General features: G+C 32.4%; 2 protein-coding genes across 2 annotated transcripts; both read left to right on the plus strand.

The window, feature by feature from the left end:
• Positions 1-9,810: 9,810 nt before the first annotated feature.
• Positions 9,811-11,821, plus strand: LOC11413831 (peroxidase A2). The gene is made up of 4 exons (XM_003594437.3): positions 9,811-10,059; positions 10,665-10,856; positions 10,956-11,121; positions 11,240-11,821. The coding sequence occupies exons 1-4, from the start codon at positions 9,850-9,852 to the stop codon at positions 11,707-11,709; spliced, it is 1,038 nt and encodes a 345-aa protein (XP_003594485.1). The 5' UTR covers positions 9,811-9,849; the 3' UTR covers positions 11,710-11,821.
• A 3,946-nt stretch (positions 11,822-15,767) lies between these two features.
• On the plus strand, positions 15,768-18,400 carry LOC11415919 (peroxidase E5). The gene is made up of 4 exons (XM_003594438.4): positions 15,768-16,041; positions 16,657-16,848; positions 17,011-17,176; positions 17,740-18,400. Exons 1-4 carry the CDS (start codon positions 15,820-15,822, stop codon positions 18,225-18,227), a joined length of 1,068 nt encoding a protein of 355 aa, XP_003594486.1. The 5' UTR covers positions 15,768-15,819; the 3' UTR covers positions 18,228-18,400.
• The last annotated feature ends 1,642 nt before the right edge of the window (positions 18,401-20,042 follow it).

Genomic DNA, 20,042 nt, shown 5'->3' on the forward strand with positions numbered 1-20,042 from the left:
GCGAGAGAAGCTACCGCGGCATCGATGTGGGCTAAGTTGGAGTCATTGTATATGACGAAATCTTTGGCTCATATGAAACTCTTGAAACAACAACTCTATTCATTCAAGATGGTGGAGTCTAAATCAATCTCGGAGCAATTGACGGAGTTTAACAAAATTCTTGATGATTTGGCCAACATTGAAGTTAACATGGAAGATGAGGATAAGGCCTTGTTGTTACTTTGTTCATTACCAAAGTCTTTTGAGCATTTCAAGGATACCATCCTTTATGGTAAGGAGGGCACTACTACTTTGGAGGAGATCCAAGCGGCTTTGAGAACCAAGGAATTGACCAAGTTCAAGGACATGAAGGTTGATGAAGGTAGTGAAGGCTTGAATGTTACAAGAGGGAGGAATGAGCATAGAGGAAAAGGCAAGGGGAAGTCGAGGTCCAAGTCTAGGTCCAAGGGTTTTGACAAATCAAAGTATAAATGCTTTCTTTGTCACAAGCAAGGTCATTTCAAGAAGGATTGTCCGGATAAGGTGGGCGATGCTAGTCCTTCGGTTCAAGTTGCGGAGGCTTCAAATGAAGAAGGTTATGAGAGTGCGGGTGCACTAGTGGTTACAAGTTGGGAACCGGAGAAGAGTTTGGTTTTGGACTCGGGATGCTCTTATCACATGTGTCCTAGAAAGGAATATTTTGAGACTTTGACTCTAAAAGAAGGAGGAGTTGTTCGACTCGGAAATAACAAAGTTTGCAAAGTCCAAGGCATGGGCAACGTTCGTCTAAAGATGTTTGATGGCCGTGAATTCCTTTTAAGGGATGTGAGGTTTGTTCCCGAACTTAAGCGTAATTTAATTTCCCTAAGCATGTTTGATAATCTAGGTTATTGCACTAAAATTGAGCATGGGGTTTGTAAAATTTCGCATGATGCATTGATTACGGTTAAGGGGTCTAAAATGAATGGTTTATACATTTTAGATGGTTCCATAGTAATTGATAATGCATCGGTAGCTAGTGTTGCATCTCATAATAATTCTGAATTGTGGCATTTGAGGTTGGGGCATGTTAGTGAAAGGGGTTTAGTTGAACTAGCTAAACAAGGTTTGCTAGGGAAAGATAAATTGGACAAGCTAGAATTTTGTGTGCATTGCATACTAGGCAAACAACATAGGGTGAAGTTTGGAAGTGGCATGCATCATTCTAGTAGGCCTTTTGAGTATGTGCATTCGGATCTTTGGGGTCCTTCTAAGACTCCTACTCATGGGGGAGGTTCCTATTTTCTTTCTATCATTGATGATTATTCTAGGAGAGTGTGGGTCTTTGTTTTGAAAAACAAAAGTGACACATTTGAAAAGTTTAAAGAATGGCACACTCTCATAGAAAATCAAATGGGAACTAAACTAAAAGGTTTAAGAACTGACAATGGCCTGGAGTTTGTTTCAGAGCAGTTTAATGAGTTTTGCAGGTTGAAAGGAATCAAGAGGCATAGAACCGTACCGAGAACACCGCAACAAAATGGTCTTGCTGAACACATGAATAGGACTCTTTTGGAGCGTGTGAGGTGTATGATTCTAGGAGCTGGGTTACCTAAGAGTTTCTGGGGTGAAGCCGTGACAACGGCTGCTTATTTGATCAATAGATGTCCATCAACGGGGATAGACTTCAAGACACCTATGGAGGTATGGAGTGGGAAACCGGCAGATTACTCCTCTTTGAAGGTTTTCGGAGCTTTGGCATATGCGCATATCAAGCAAGACAAGCTTGAGCCTAGAGCTTTGAAATGTGTCTTCATTGGTTATCCGGAAGGTGTGAAGGGGTACAAGTTGTGGAAATTGGAATCTAGTGGAGGATCAAAAGTCTTGATTAGTAGGGATGTTACCTTTGATGAGACCCGTATGGGGATGAAGTGTAAAGACCTAGAGACTCAAGTACCGGAAACTATGGTGGAGAAAACTCAGTTTGAGGTGGAGCTTCCAAATGATGAAGAAGAAGATGTAGAAGATGAAGCTTCGACATCGGATACAAGTGGAACTCAACCGGTAGTGGATCCGGAGTATCTCTTGGCTAGAGATAGAGAAAGAAGGACCATTACGGCTCCTAAGAGATTCGGTTATGTGGACTTGGTGTGTTTTGCTCTAAATGCGGCTGAAGATGTGCAAGACTCGGAGCCTAGAAACTTCAAGGAGGCATTTGAGAGCAAAGAGAGCAAGTATTGGTTGAAGGCGGTGAATGAAGAGATGGATTCATTGGAAAGGAACCAAACTTGGAAACTTGTGAAGCTACCTAATCACCAAAGGGTAGTTGGATGCAAGTGGATCTTCAAGAAAAAGGATGGCATTCCGGGTGTTGAAGGTCCAAGGTACAAAGCAAGACTTGTGGCCAAGGGTTTCACTCAAGTGGAGGGGATTGATGTAGTATTTTTCTATCAATCAAAAGTAAGTATTTTTATGTATATCGTCTCCATAGGGACTAGCGCGATATTCAAGCCATTCAACAATCAATATTGTTCTAAGTGTATGGATTTAAAATGTTTGTTTGTGTAAACTATATAAACTATTTGACATAAAATAAATAAAGAAGGGATATGACCATTTCGCTTGGGGATAGAGATATCAACCAAGCGTAACAGCTGCAATCTCTCGATCAATTAACAGATTCTAGCTTTTTAAACGATATTATCACAATCACTCGACAATATCATTCGTGTCCAAATGATATCGTTATTTCTAAGGGATCGTTTAAACATCGATTTCCCAAACATTTAAACGATCACAAAGTCGATTGGATAGTTTAATCGACGATTTCCCAACCGATTAAATTATCCAAAAGCATTAAGTTCTAGATTAAAAGCGATTATCAAATATTAACATCTATGTCTAGAGTGATAACTTAAGATAGATTGTTATTCTATTTCTTAAATCCAAAAGTATTTGTCAATATCATTTTGAATCTCAATAAAACATTAAACACAAGAATAACAACAATATTGAATAAATAGCTGGAATCATATATCAAAAGATCAAGAGTTTACATAATGACTTGTTTGAATACCTCAAAACCCACAAAGGTAGATGTAGCTACATATGTCTATGATAGCTTTGCAAAGGATGAAGAAAAGATGAAGACTCTATGACAAGATTCATGATGTCTCAATGAATCTTGGGTTGAATCTACTCTTAACTCCCTTGCCTTGTGTTTCTTTCTAGAAATGCCAAACCAAAATTCTCCCAAAAATGTGATACTGCCGCCTGCTGTCCCATGGCCGCAAAACGTGAAAAAATCCCCTTAGTTGTGTGCTGATGCCTTTTTATATAACATTGTGACCTAGTTTCTTTCTTTTCCTTTAAGCCCGGCCAGTCACGTGCTTTTGGCTCTTCTAATGCCACGCTAATTCTCTAAATGGGCCCAACCATGAGCCTTTTATTTCATATGACTAATAATAATAATAATAATAATACACTATGACTCAATAATTCAAAATAGATAATTAATGACTATAAATTAACTATTAAACTAATAAAATAGATTAATAACCTATTAAAATGACTTTAAAAAATGTGATGTGACAGACTCTCATCAGGGATCGACTACAACGAGATCTTTTCATCGGTGGTGAAACATTGTTCCATAAGGATACTTATGGCTATCGTGAATCAATTCAATCTTGAGTTGGAACAAATGGATGTGAAGACCGCTTTCTTACATGGCGACCTTGAAGAGACAATCTACATGGAGCAACCGGAAGGTTTTGTGGAGGACAAGTCTAAGGTGTGTCTTTTGAAGAAATCTTTGTATGGGTTGAAGCAAAGCCCTAGGCAATGGTATCGTCGGTTTGATGAATTTCTTTTGAAGACCGGTTTTGTGAGAAGCGGATATGATTCTTGTGTGTACATGTTGAAGAAGAGTGAGAAAGTCATTCTCTACCTTCTTTTATATGTTGATGATATCTTGATGGCGAGCTCTAGCAAGGATGAGATTATGAAGCTCAAAGAAAGGTTAAATGGTGAATTTGAGATGAAAGATCTTGGTCCGGCGAAGAGAGTTCTTGGGATTGATATCGTGAGGAATCGTGACAAAGGCGAACTTTTCTTATCTCAACTTGGTTATTTGAAGAAGGTGGTGGAGCGTTTTAGAATGTCAAACTCTAAAACCGTGAGCACTCCCTTGGGGCACCACACAAAGTTGTCCATACAACAATGTCCTCAATCCGAGGATGAGAAGCAATTGATGGAAGGTACTCCCTATGCAAGTGGGGTTGGAAGCATCATGTATGGAATGGTTTGTAGTAGACCGGACTTAGCTTATGCGGTTAGCATTGTAAGTCGGTTTATGGCAAATCCGGGTATTGTGCATTGGCAAGCTTTGAAGTGGGTATTGAGGTATTTGAATGGGTCTTTGAAGGGCGGTTTGAAGTACACAAGAGCAGCTCAAGATGAAGACGCTTTGGAGGGGTATGTTGATGCGGATTATGCGGGCAATGTGGACACTAGAAAATCCTTATCGGGTTTTGTGTTTACTCTTTATGGCACGGCTATTAGTTGGAAGGCAAATCAACAATCCGTGGTGGCATTATCTACAACTCAAGCGGAGTACATCGCACTTGTTGAAGGTGTGAAGGAGGCCATATGGTTGAAAGGGATGATTGGTGAGTTAGGAATTACTCAAGAATGTGTGAGGATACATTGTGATAGTCAAAGTGCCATTCACTTGGCAAATCATCAAGTGTATCATGAGAGAACAAAGCACATTGACATTCGCTTGCACTTTGTTAGAGAAATGATTGAATCAAAAGAGATTGTGGTTGAAAAAGTGGCATCGGAGGAGAATCCGGCGGATCTGTTCACCAAGTCATTACCTAGATCAAGATTCAAGCATTGCTTGGACTTGATCAAATTTGTCGAAGAGTAATTCCCTTTTGGAGAGAGCAGCATGGTGGTTGATGGTTAAACTGACATCACCACCAAATTAGAAGTCAAGGTGGAGAAATGTTGATATTGGCTTCAAATTTGTGGTCTGGAAGAACAGAGAAATCGTGACACGATTTCAAGGTGCCGTGAGCTAGTTTGCAGGACGCCAAATCGTGGCACGATCTTGGGAAATCGTGACACGATTTAGAAACTTGCTCGTTAAGTATCACTGATAAGGACTGGTCAAACCTTGGGTTGTACGCAAATCGTGACACGATCTGGAAATCGTGGCACGATTTCTTCAGAGGAAGACTAGCATATATTGTGTTCTTGTGCAGATTTGTAGAAGAGCTTGGAAGAGCTTAGAGAGAGAAACTTGGATTACAAAGGAGGGAACCAAAGGGTTGAGTGTCTTTGTAGAGAGTGTCTCTTGGGTTGGGAAAAACATTGTAATCACCTTGGGTAGTGAGGAGTACATTAGTTGGAAGGATCTAAAGCTTCCTCTAGTGTCTTCTCTTTTAGGGTTCATATTGTGAGAGTGGGGAAACACCAAAGGGTAGAATCTAGGGTTTGTTCTTGTGTAAGCTTGCAAGCTATTGTTTCTTGTAACCCTTTGTAACACTTTCATCATATTGGATTGGAGAGCTGCTCTCTCCCCCAGATTAGGCCATATTGGCTGAACTGGGTCAACAATCTTCTTGGTGTTTTGTTCTTCCTTTCTTCCTTATCTTGTTTTGCTTTGGTATCTCTTTGTGTGGTTTTGCTCTACACTAGTCTAGGGCTGTTTTTGTTGTTGTTGCTTGGAAACCATTTTGTTCATTGATTACCACTATCTCTTGCTCCACACATCTTTGTTTTTCATTGGTGTGAGTTTCAACCGGATTCACAACAGATTTTTTATTTTAGAAGTAATTAATGTGGCTATAATTATATTAGCAGTTAGAAAATTGATATTTTTTTTTCCTTCTAGCTAGGAAAAAGGGAAGACTTTGTATGTATTATGACTGTTTTCCAACCTTATGCTTTTTTTGGAATGGTAGTTCTTAGAAATTATGGTTTAGTTTATTAAAATTTTAAAAAATGGCTTCTGAAGTGAAGATTGCTCCGACTTATAAAAACATTGTTAAACCATTTTTATCCGATATGAGACTCTTTAACACACCCCCTTCATGCGAGGACTAGACATCTGGAGCGTGAATATAAATGGTGGGTGGCTCGATAGCGGAAATCTGATAGCAGATGGTCCAATGAATCATGGAGGAGACTCTGATACCATCTATAAAATTATGGTTGAGTATAACACAACCTTGCAAAACCAACTTATGAGGCGAGGACTGCACCAACTTATAAACACATTGTCAGGTCATCTCTTATCTGATGTGAGACTCTTTAACGATAATTTCTAATTGTTGTTGGTGGGTTCAAGTACAAACTTGGATTTCCTTCTGTTACAACACGGCACTGTAAGAGATAAGGATTGTTTGATCTGAATTAACGGTCGAGATCGTTCAACTATGCTAAAAATGATGTCTAACTTTGTGCTTTTGTACAACACCGAACCCATGTCCGATTTAGCACCCCATATACTTTAACCTGTTTGATGAGACAAGTACTCTTTGTACTTTTCTCTTTATATTCTAATAGAAATTAACTTTTACTGTTAAAAAAAAGAGAGTAAGAACATAGAAAGAAAATAAAAAAAGTTTATCTGAGAAATTAAAAATTCATATTTAATACATGTTTTTGTTAAAAAATTATAATTCTTTTTGAAAAGAAATTCTAATAACATCCTAAACATGATTGTGAAAATATTTAAATTTTAAATTATACAAAAACTTGACTTTATTATGATCGTGAAGGAAGGAGTTCAAATCTCATATGTTGTAATATGGATATTAGTGTCACCACTATTGACAATAATTTTCTCTTACCCAATTTTCACTTTTAAATTATTTTCTTAATTAATTGTGTGTGTGTTTTATAGCTAATTTATTCATTGTAAATTTAATAAATGTTCTGAATCCAGATACCCTTAAATCTATAGTAACAATATTTTACAACTCATTCAATGAAACTCCAAAATAAATAAACTATTTATGCAGATGAAAGCTTGAAAAATTTAAACCAAACGTAATTTTGGTTTAAATGTCATTGTCTATTACTTGATATAGCTTGAAAGATTATTATCTAGTAAACTGAAACATATTTATGTTTTTTCAGAAAAAGAACTAACATTCTTTTATTTGTTGGAATGTCAACGTGATGATTGACAAGTATAGGACTTGTATTATATTCATTTAGCCCATTCTTTTTTGTTTTTTTTTGGATGGAAACATTTTATCAATTATTGTTGGTCAAGCAATAGATCACAGAAACGTGCACATAACTTGGTGTATATGCGTATATTAGTTAATGTGAAACTTTTCTACACTAAGATCTTCTAAAACTTGGTGTATATTTTCTCATCATATTTTTTTGTTTTTGAGTGAAGAATTCTAACAAACAAGCTTAATTTTGTTCAAAAATAACCTACTCTCTCCAACTACACGCTAAATTATATTTTATAAATGAGTATAGGACAATATTCAACATAGTGATTCCTAATCTTTTTTTTTTTAATAACCTACTCTCTCCTATCTTGTCTTTCTCTCTCTCTCTATATGTGTGTGTTGGCGCCTAGTAGCAATATATGTTGATCATCTTCTTAGTATTTACAAAAATCAGTCTTTAATTTAAAATATTATAAAATGTTCGGTATTTAATTTTTGGATTAATAGAGCTTTATCCCTGTAATATAGGACACTTTTGGTTTTCCCCCTGTTAGTTTTTTTTTATTTTAGATTCCGTCCTTGAAAATAAAGATTCTTCAAGATTGCCCCCTGAGCGTTGTGACTCAGCAGAATCTATGATGTGACATTTTTTTTTTTATTTTTCAATTTTTTTTGGATGCCACGTGTAAAAAAGAATTTACATGTCATTTATAATTAAAAAAAATCTATTTTTTTAAAAAACGAAAAATCTTTTTTTAATTATTTTAAAAATTAGAAAAAATACTAATTTTTTTTCAAAAATTTTAAAAAGCGAAAAAAAATCAAATTCTTTTTTCAAAAATTCAAAAAATTGAAATTTTTATTTTTAAAATGAAGTTCCAGATTTTTCTTAAAATACTTCCTAATTTCAGGAAAAAAAATAATTTTTTTTAAATAAAAAAAGAATTCGTAAAAATTCAGGAATAAATTTTTTGAATTCTTTTCTAAATTCTAACTTAATATATTTCCCATCAATGAAAGGAAAACCCATATGGTAATACCATTTCCATTCTCGAACTTAATATATTTTCAAATTTTCCAAAAAAATTATACAAAAATTTAAAAAAAAATCCGAATTAAATTAAAATTGTAAAATTCGAAGAAAAAATTATCTAATTTTTTTGAATTTCTAAAAAATATTTGATTTTTTTTCTAATTATTTAATTTCAAAAAAGAATTTATAAAATTTCTGGAATAAAGATTTTGAAATATAAAATATCTTTTTTATTTTGAAAATTAAATTTAAAAAATCTGAGTGTTTTTTCTGATTTTAAAAAAATCTGGAACTTAATTTTTTAAAAAAATCTGAATTTTTTTTTCGATTTTTAAAATTTTTTCCTGAATTTTTATTTTTTTTATTATAAATGGCATGAAAAATGTATTTTACACGTGACATCCAAAAAAAATTGAAAAATAAAATAAAAATGTCACATCAGTGACACATCAAAGATTATGCTGAGTCACAGTGCATATGGGACAATCTTGAAGAATCTTTATTTTAAAAGGACGGAATCTAAAAAAAAAAATTACAGGAGGGGAAAACCAAAAGTACCCTATATTACAGGGGTAAAACTCTATTAATCCTTAATTTTTTTCAAAAAACTTATAACTAAATCAAATTAATCATTAAACATGTATATTTTTATATATTGTTGATTAATTGTTTTTCAGTTAATCAAAGATAAACTTGATGATAATTGTTTTATTCATAAGAAAACTTCTTATTCAAAAAAATACAAGGAGTATTCAAAACCTATTGGAAGTTATACACTTTGAAGATGATGTATTGGATTAATCCACCACTCGATTTTATTTCTATTCTCCATATAAATGAACCAAGATCAAGACAAATGCTTGTCACGTTTCACAACCTCTTCGTCATTTTCCCGTGTTTGTTCCTTCAAAAAAAAATTTATAAAAAAAATAATATGGAGATATTTAAAATCTTGAATGACTATTTTAGGGTCAGTTCTTTTAAAAGGCTAATAATTTTGAAGGATGAACATGGAAATTTACTCTATATGTATTGGGGAAAACACGAGGGACACACTCAAAGATCATAGATAAAACACATGTGAACACACCACAAAGAAAGAAATGAGAAATGTCATTTAGGGGCAAATTCTTAGATATTCTAGAGTTTGATTGAGTACCGATATCCTATAAGCAAAATTCGTTTAAAATTTAAATTTATTTTAAAATAAATTAATACAAAAAAATGATATGACATTAAATGATTAGATGAAAGATACATATTCAACTAAACTACAAGATACAAAAATACTCACCTCTATTTAGGCACACATTTATACCTAACATTAAAATCTATATTAATTAATTAATTATTTAAAAATACATATAATTTAATTCCTTTTATTTATTTATTTATTTATGTATGTGCCCAAATCATTTTTACTTGGGGTTACAACCACACAAACAAATTGGAGAACATAAAGAATTACACGGTTAATTTGAGACTTACATAGAAACACATCATGATTTATTCAACATCTTAAATAATATTAATATAATTTGTAAATGATCTCCTTTCATGAATATAGCATAGTGAATACTACTAATCATCTCAATTTGTGACGACTATAAATAAAGTCTCTTGATGAGTTCTAAACAAATTTAAGAGAACACAAAAATGGGTTCCATGCGTATTGTACTAGGGGTTGCACTTTGGTGTGCAGTCTTGATGCATACAGGATATGCTCAGCTTAGTCCCTCATTTTACAGCCAAACATGTCCATTTCTATACCCTATTGTGTTTAGAGTCATCTATGAGGCTTCCCACACTGATCCACGTATTGGTGCCAGTCTCATCAGGCTTCATTTTCATGATTGCTTTGTTCAAGTATGTTATTATCTATTGATTGTTATGTTCATCCATATAAATGCTCAGCCTATGTATATAAGATCAATATTTCTAACTTTTTTACTCTAGGGTTTTGCAATTACAACCGACTTTTTCTTTGAATTGAACACTATAATGTTAATTTTGAACTTTTTTTTACTATACTGATATGGTGTTGAAAAAGTTAGTAGCCAAAGTTCTTTACCAAAGAAGAAATATAGGTTCGATCTATTCCTTAATTCGTCTATGATAAAAGAAGCCTAATCATGTTTGCAAGGAAAAAATGAATGCTCTTATGTCGTCTATAAGATTTTCAGTGGAATTCAATAATCAACTATACCGATACACTTCAAATAAAATAAAGATTTAAATATGATTTTAGTCAATGCATTATAGCATTTTTAACTCCCAACGTTAACTTATTGGATCCTAAGACATGATTTTAATTATTGGGCCACAGACTCTAAGAACAATTATAATATTCGTAAAGACTAAATTTAAATAAAAAACTATCACGTATTAAAATAAAAATATACTAGAAATGTAAGGAACAAAATCATATTTAACCCTAAAATAAAGTAAATGAAAAGTCTTTTTTGTGACAGGGCTGTGATGGATCAGTTTTGTTGAACAACACTGATACAATTGTGAGTGAACAAGATGCATTTCCAAACAGAAACTCATTAAAGCGTTTGGATGTTGTGAATAAAATCAAGACAGCAGTTGAAGAAGAATGTCCTAACACTGTTTCTTGTGCTGATATTCTTACTATTGCAGCTGAAGTATCTTCTATTCTGGTATGTTTTTAATTTCATAAACTTTATATGGTCACTAGTAATTTTTGCTTCTCAAATATCCATCTTAAAATCATCTAATATATATTGATCTATGAACAGGGAGGAGGTCCCTCATGGCCAATTCCATTGGGAAGAAGGGATAGCTTAACCGCCAACATAACTCTTGCAAATCAAAACCTTCCCGGACCCTTCTCCACATTGGATCAACTTAAAGCTTCATTTCTTGTTCAAGGTCTCAACACTACAGATTTAGTTACACTCTCAGGTATAAATCATAAAAAAAAAAAGTTTTATAGCTATTTAAACCTTTTCTAGCATGCCGTTGTAATTAAACTCAGAGAAATATTACACACCATGTCATTAACCTAAATATTTTTTTATAGGTGCTCATACATTTGGAAGAGCTCGTTGCAGTGCATTCATCAACCGTCTATACAATTTCAGTGGCACTGGAAATCCTGATCCAACATTAAACACAACTTACTTACAAACATTGCGTCTGATATGTCCCCAAAATTCAACAGGAAACAACCTAGCCAATTTGGACCTTACCACACCTAATCACTTTGATAACAAATATTACTCCAATCTTCAAAACCTCAATGGCTTACTTCATAGTGATCAAGTTCTATTATCCACTCCTAATGCAGACACCATTGCTATTGTTAATAGCTTTAGCAATAACCAATCTCTCTTCTTTCTGAATTTTAGGGTTTCGATGATTAAAATGGCGAATATTGGAGTGTTAACTGGTGATGAAGGGGAGATTAGGTTGCAATGTAATTTTGTAAATGGTAACTCCGCTGGATTAGCTCGTGGTGGATCAAAAGATGGCTTGTTAAGCTCACTCTAAATAAGTTAATTGATATGTGATTGAAAGGGTAAACATTGTAAGATATATACTTAATTAGAATAAATAAAAAGTGTGCATGTCAATATGATTTTGTCATGTACATCTTATCATACTTGCTTTGAGTCTTGATATCACATACAATTTTATTTAGTTTTGATAGAAACTATTATGAACCCATATGCTCTGGGTGGCGGCGGGGGTGTTGGAGTTTCAGGAATCAAGAAACCAACCCATTTGTTTCCCACCATACGCTCCAATTGCAACTTCGAATTATTTCTCCTTGTCTTTGGTCGAAATTGCGGTGTGTCGAAGTCTGTCTGTTATTGGTCGAAATCCCTTTGCACTTTGCAGCATGTCGAAATAACTCATCTGCCTTGTCGAAAAGATAATCATGATTTCGACCAAATATTTCATTTTTTGTATTAACATTCAGTGAGATTTCAACTCTTATTGTTTATGATTAATCAGAGACTTGCATGTCTAGGAATATTTATGCAATCTTATAGTTCTCATTATTTTTGGACTTTGGCCCTCTATTTCTAAAAAAAAAATTAGACCAAATTTTTTTTCTGATAATAACAACCAAAGCAAAAAAAAAGACCTAACTTTTATTAGGTTACAAGATATTTTGAATTTGTTTTGTTTAGAGTGAATAATAATAATAATAATAATAATAAAAATAAAACATTGATGAACTTGACGATGTAATTTTCAACTAACATATAGTTTAATCTCACTCGAAATTGTTGTAATTAGCATTATCGTTATTTCAATCTCTATTTGTCTTTTTCTTTAAAAAGTATGTTGAATGAGTTGCCAGATATATAAAAGAATCTACATCACCATAACAACTTTCATTAATTTTTCTTACATCTTTCAATTTTTTTTTTCTTCCATATATATAATCCTTTCTTTATTTTATATTCAACAATAAAATGCATAGATGGGATCTTGAAAGGACAAGAGAACGAGCTATTTATGCAGGAAATTATTAAACTTGTATGATATATTATGTCATTGGACACTGGCCATCTCAGTTTAATTAACAACTCTTTTAACCATTCTCTTTTGTCTTCTTGCTTAAAAAAAAAAGTCGTCTAGCTATAGAATTTTATTTAATCAAAGACTTCAAAGATTTTTTCTTTTGTTTAGGGTAAAAGACTTCGAAGGTTTATTGAGGGTTGAACGTGTGTTATGGATAAGGTCATATGATGTAGTATATGTGTATGCAGTGTGCTGATCTTAGAGGAATATCCATTGATTCCTAGATCATCAATTATTATGTAGATCTAAACATTTTGTCAAGTTTATCTTCCATCTCTTTACTACAATTGCTACATGAATCTTTCATCTCTTTGTCAATAATTTAAAATGTATCTAATACATTTCTCAAAATGGAACCAAAAACATTTTTGAAAGGTAACGTGATGTGTTACCCCGTGGCCGTGTTGGTTATCAGAATCAGTCATTGACATTTGAGATATAATTTTTTTTTTTTTAAGGAAGAATTATATATTTTATACGTGAACTCTCACCTAACACGTCATTCTTACATCTAGCCAATTAAAATCCAACACCTCATTAGAATAAACAAAAAAATAATTTAAAATCAGATTTTTTTTTTTCCTTGTTATTTCTGATGTTTTCTCTCTATCCTCTCCCCCACTTTCTTTACCTCATCAGCACCACCACCTGATTTTAATTTATTTTATTTATTTATTTTAATGAGGTGTTTTGTTTTAATTGACTGGGTGTAAGAATAACATGTTAGGTGAGAGTTCACCTAAGAATTTCTCATTATGTAATTCGATTCAAATAGTTAACAAGCTCTACCAAAAAATAAATTAATTATTCATGAGAACCTGAGTTTAATTTCTGGATAAAACAATTTTTAGTCAGACTTTACTTTTAAACTCCAAATTATTAAGGCATTCTAAAATAGGGAGGATTAACACAAAAAAGATAGATCCATAAACTTCTACTTACGGTAACAATATTTTGTATAAACAAAATATTATTAAAAATGTAAGCAATGTTGAATAAATTAATAATAAATAGAAATGACCGGCGAGAGAACCAATGCTAAAAATAAAAAAATAGTGGGTGGAAAAATAAAAACTATCAACTTGCACAATTTTTTTTTGAAAGGATGGACTATCATCTCTAGAATATAACAACTCTTCCCCTTCCATCAAGAAAACAACTCTTCCCCTACTCATAAAAAAGAAACTTCCTCTGATCTAAATTTTGATATTATCATCAACAATACTAATAAAACTCTACAAGATTAAGATTCTCTAAAAGAAAACAACATAATAACATAAGGCATTCCCACTACAACATCAAAGGGCGTTACCAACGTAAATGCCGGGAAGACTATTAAGACATTGACCATTTATTTGGCAATATAACAATACATAAATTTTCCTCTAAAAAAAACATAAATTTTAATACGAGATTGATATATAGACACCACCCTACGTGTAAAAAAAAAATGCATCAATTTTTTTTTAAGAAGTCAAAAGTAATTATATTAACAATAAATGTTTTTTATAAACAAATGATGTCCCGACACTTGATTATTTTCCTTTTTTATATAAGGTGTATTATTCCCGTTTAATATCAATTGATATAGATTGAACCTAACTCCGCCTAAAAACCATGCTCGGATATCAAATAGATTTGGATACTCATGGATAAATTTCGAGAGGGACCCCCAATTTAAGAATGGTTTCTAGTGTTGATGAAGAAAAGAGAAACAATGATGCAAAGAATCTAGTAAAATAAATTTGTTTTGAGGTGAGAGTTGTTTTTCATTCCATTTTCACATTCTAAAACAAATGGATCACCAACCTAAGTTCTAGCTAGGTTAGAGTCTTAAACTCTCCAAGTCACAAGTTCTCAAGAAAATGGGGCATTCATCTTACAAGATCACTCATTTAAGTACAAGGTGATTTGATTTTACTCAATTGTTCATCAAAGATTAAGCCCTTACCATATGTTTAACTATAAACCTAAATCTCTACTACATCTTTTGTGAAAGCAAGCATGGATCAAGGGACAACTTTTGTAATGGAACCATGGTTTAGGATTGCAAGATGAGATATATCAAACAAGATAATGGTTTTTTCAGAGGGTTGAATTATAAATATGTTTATTTTTCTTTCTTTTTCAATCAATTAACAATCATTTAAAGTATAAATCAAGCAACCTAATTAATTTTGTACAGGCCACTTGAGCATTTGTATTTATTTTTGGTTTAAATGTGTCATTGGTCCCTACACTTTCATCAGATTTTGGCATTGATCCCTGCACTTTTTTACGTTTGGCATTGGTCCCTGTACTTTGTAAAAATATTGGTATTGGTTCCTCTATTAACTTTCTGTTAAATAAAAAACACAAAACTAACAGAGTGTCACGTGGCCCAATCATTTCACACTACGTGGCACCAATATCAATATTTTTACAAAGTGCAGGGATCAATACTAATATTTTTACAAAGTGCAGGGACTAATACCAATAGTTTTGTGTTTTTTTTTAACAGAAAGTTAAGAGAGGGACCAATACCAATATTTTTACAAAGTGCAGGGACCAATTCTAAACAAAAAAAAGTGTAGGGACCAATGCCAAAATCTGATGAAAGTGCAGGGACTAAAGATATATTTAAGCCTTTATTTTTTCTAAGCATATGGGGATCAACTAATTTCTAAGAGGAATTGACCTTGTGAGGGATACCTTACTAATTTCTCCCGGTTGTTTAATTTTACTGCCCTTAACTTCTTTTTTTCTTCATCTTTTTCTTTCTTTCATGTTCAAGATGATTTTTCCTCTATGCAATTGGTATATACACTATATATACCAACATTTTTTTTTCACAAGCACTATATATAATAATTTGATTTATATATTATTTTTTAAAGACTTGACATAGTTTTTAGAAAAATGATTATTAATTTGCAAGTGTGTCTTATGTACATTCTTATCATATGTCATTTATGGCAACCACAAGCAACCCACAGTCATGTTATGTCCCTATAAATAAGGCACATCGTCTGCCTAATCAAAGTACAGAAACTTCAAACACAATTCTAATATCATTTAGGGGTAACAATGAACTCATTTCGTGTCATTGTAACAGCTTTGTGCTGTGTAGTGGTTGTGTTTGGAGGACTACCCTTCTCTTCAAATGCACAACTTGATCCATACTTTTATGGCAAAACTTGTCCCAAATTGCATTCTATAGCATTTAAAGTCTTGCGGAAAGTTGCTAAGACGGATCCCCGAATGCCTGCCAGTATCATCAGGCTTCATTTTCATGATTGTTTCGTTCAAGTATGTTTCTATTATTATGCTTTGCTGTAGTATTTATCATTCACCCCCCAGTTATATATTTGTTAGCATGTGTTGAAAAATACTTTAGGGTTCCACATCTGAAAAATCAAGACAATTAAAAGTGCATACATAACCATAAAAGGAGTTGACTGAATTCGATTTATGGGCAATACATTTCTTATGCATGTACTTCCTTATTATTATTTTTTGGCTCTAAAAAAATAACACTAACCAACAATATATGTAGGGTTGGTCTAAAGGTAAGACTACTAAAACCTTTGTCTAGGCCCTTTCTTGTTAATTTAATAATTGTCATATTTGCCAAAGATTAATAGTGTCATTACTAGTTAATTTTCAACATAATTTTAATGGATTTATTTATTTATTTTACTATCTAACTAATAATATTCTCAAGTTATTATTTTATGATAATTAAAATTAGTCAATAGTTTATAAAGTTAATTTAATAAAAAAATTATTCTCTTTCTTTTACTTATAATACCTTCTCTCTAATTTATGGGACATAATATGACAATTTTTTATTATCATATATGTATATATGTAGTTTTTGAGATAGAGCACTAAATAACTTGATATTATTTATGATTGAAACAGGGTTGTGATGCATCAGTTTTGTTGAATAACACCGCAACTATTGTGAGTGAACAAGATGCTTTTCCAAATATCAACTCCTTAAGAGGATTGGATGTTATCAATCAAATCAAGACTAAAGTGGAAAAAGCTTGCCCTAATAGAGTTTCTTGTGCTGATATTCTTACACTTGCGTCTGGAATATCTTCTGTTCTGGTACATATTTTTAGTTTCAAGTATTTTCCTATACAACTATACTTTTTCTTTTTTTGGTAGAATACATATATACATTTTATTTTAATTAGTTAAAATATTATTACTTCTTTAATTTTATTCATTGTATGATCTTAAAATAATACAATCAATCTATTTACACAGACTGGGGGTCCAGGTTGGGAGGTTCCACTAGGAAGAAGGGATAGTCTAACAGCAAATCAATCCCTTGCCAATCAAAATCTTCCAGGTCCCAACTTCAGTCTAGATCGACTTAAATCTGCCTTTGCTGCTCAAGGACTTAACACGGTTGACCTAGTAGCACTCTCAGGTATATATATACATGCACCATTTTCTAAATGTTATCTATAATGATAACAATATAATTTTTTATCCAACAGTGATATTTAGATAATATTACCATGAATTTTTTATCATAACAAAGATTTCGAATTTGGATATGATCAATGAACCATATTATTATTAAAACTTCAAATTGTTGAGGAGAGTTGTCAACGCTTTAGACTTGATGAATAGTCTATGGAGGTGTGGGTTACTCAATTATAAAAAATAAAAAAAATTAGAAAATTAATTTTAAAATCAGTTGACTTTTGAATAACTTGACCATTAAAAAAAGATAAATGTCATACATCAAGATCATTGCCTAATAAGTCGACGAGGACAAAAAAAAAATCTCCTTAACTGTAAATTCATAGGGAAATGCTCTAGAAGTGACCGAAAGATAAGTAAATTTTAGTTAAGAATTGTTTGATTTATGATTCGAACTTGTATTTTTTTTAGAAAAATTTCGTGATTACAAACACTTTCTCGTAAAACAGTTATGTTGCCACGTCTTTAAATATGATCTCCTTAACTAAACTACTTCAACTTCAGGTGCTCATACATTTGGGAGAGCACGTTGCCTTTTCATCCTTGATCGATTATACAACTTCAACAATACTGGCAAACCCGATCCAACTCTTGATACAACATACTTACAACAGTTGCGAAACCAATGCCCTCAGAATGGAACTGGAAATAACCGTGTTAATTTCGACCCAACGACTCCTGATACATTGGACAAGAACTTCTACAACAATCTTCAAGGTAAAAAGGGTTTGCTTCAAAGTGACCAAGAATTATTCTCAACACCGGGTGCAGATACCATTAGCATTGTCAACAGCTTTGCAAATAGCCAAAATGTTTTCTTTCAGAACTTTATAAATTCAATGATTAAAATGGGTAATATTGATGTGCTTACCGGAAAGAAAGGAGAAATTAGAAAACAATGCAATTTTATTAACAAGAAATCTTCTGAATTGGATCTTGGCATTGTGGCCTCTGCAGAATCAATGGAAGGGGATATGGTTAGTTCAATCTAAATGAATGTGGGTTACTTTAGATGAAATGTGGTGATTGGAATTCACTAATAAAGAGAAGTGCTGGCTAAGCACATTTGTGTCATGAGGTATACTGTATTTTACGTGTTTTATGTGTGTAAGATAACCTTCTTTCAATGTAATTTTCATTATAAAATCCTTTCTTTCTGTCACAAGCTCTTTCTGTGTTTTTTTTAACAACAAAGAGAAAATTATTATAACAAAGATGAATAAGTACAACTACAAGTAGTACTAAATGAAAATTTAGAAATGAAGTACAAAATATACTTCACTCTTATATTTTGATAAAACCACTTATGTACTTAAATATGAACTACAATTATTGAAAGTTGAATTTTGATGCCTAAAACTAATTCTTGATTTTTTTTTGACAAGAAAAATAATTCTTGATTATTGAAACATTCATTAGGTATTAAGCATTTTCAATACATTATAACTACACCGCCAAAATAAAATACATTATGAATGTTCATAAGATCCGTGCGGCGCACAGGTCAGCGATCTAATAGTAACTTCTAAAAACCAACAAGTTGAGAAGCAAAATCAAAATACCCTAATCCATAAAATGAAAATTTCACGAAGGTAGTGACAAACCTGATATTAAATAACCTTGATGGAAAAAAAAAAATTGTTATACACAACTAATAGATTATTTAGGGCTAGCTGGTTAAAATAGTATAGGGAGGGGGTGAAATATACACAACTAATATAATTGTACTTGTCTTAAGAGTCTATTTAGACCCTCTATTTCTTGCTACCCGGTAATTGAGTCTAGTTAATACAAATGTTTAATATTACGATAAATTAACAAAAGAGTAAAGAACAATGAATCAATGCGGTATTAGTACCAATCCTAAACTAAGAAAATATATAATTTCAATGAGCCTTAAGACTCAACAAAAAGAAAGAAAGAAAGAAAGAAAAGAACAAATAGCTACTGTCAAATTGAGTATGTGCATATTATTTCAACAACTTCATTATCGATAGAAAGCAAAACTATATTTTACAATATTTTTGGTAGTACCGTCAAAGAAGCAATATCTTTTGAAGTCTAACTTTATAGATCAGTCTGCCACCTATTATGTTATCAGTATAAAAAAGTTGAAATAGCCTTGTAATTGACACCATATTTTGTCCTCCTTAATTCTTAGAAGATTTAACAAATATATTTTTTTTAATCGGCAAAAAAACAAAAATTAGCATAAGATAGTATAATCTACGTTCTAGTTAAATATATATGCAATGTATAATTGACAATAAAATAATTGAATTATGAATTTTCACCTACGAAAAATGACATTTAATGATGGATTTTGTTCGTAGGTACAAATTTTTTTTCTTCCTTTTCTTTTTCTCTAACTTTTGAGGCCCTTTTATGTTTGTGGCCCAGTGCCAAGGGCTTTGATGCACACAGTCAATCCAAAAATTGGTGTGGTGCGGTAGTGGAGTGCCTAACAGCCGCTATATTTTGGTGGCACAACTGCAAATACATTTAATACTAAAATACCCCAAATATTAAAATACCTTAAACATTATCAAATGACTAACCTTCAATGACCAACCTTGCGGAAACCCAATGCAAATGATACTTTCAACCATGATAACCTTCAAGTTGGACATGTGCATAATAAATCAATATTGAAAATATTAATGCACCAAATTTAGTAATAATTATGCATATTTCAAAATTTATTTTTATTACTTCAACCATTTTTCTTAGTATCTGTGCATTTTTGTAAAGCACTCGTATAAAATATAAAAATGGACAGAGGATTATTTGTTTAGAGAAGGCACGCC

This window comes from Medicago truncatula, chromosome 2 (genome assembly GCF_003473485.1).
Source record: "Medicago truncatula cultivar Jemalong A17 chromosome 2, MtrunA17r5.0-ANR, whole genome shotgun sequence".
NCBI classification, from domain to species: domain Eukaryota; kingdom Viridiplantae; phylum Streptophyta; class Magnoliopsida; order Fabales; family Fabaceae; genus Medicago; species Medicago truncatula.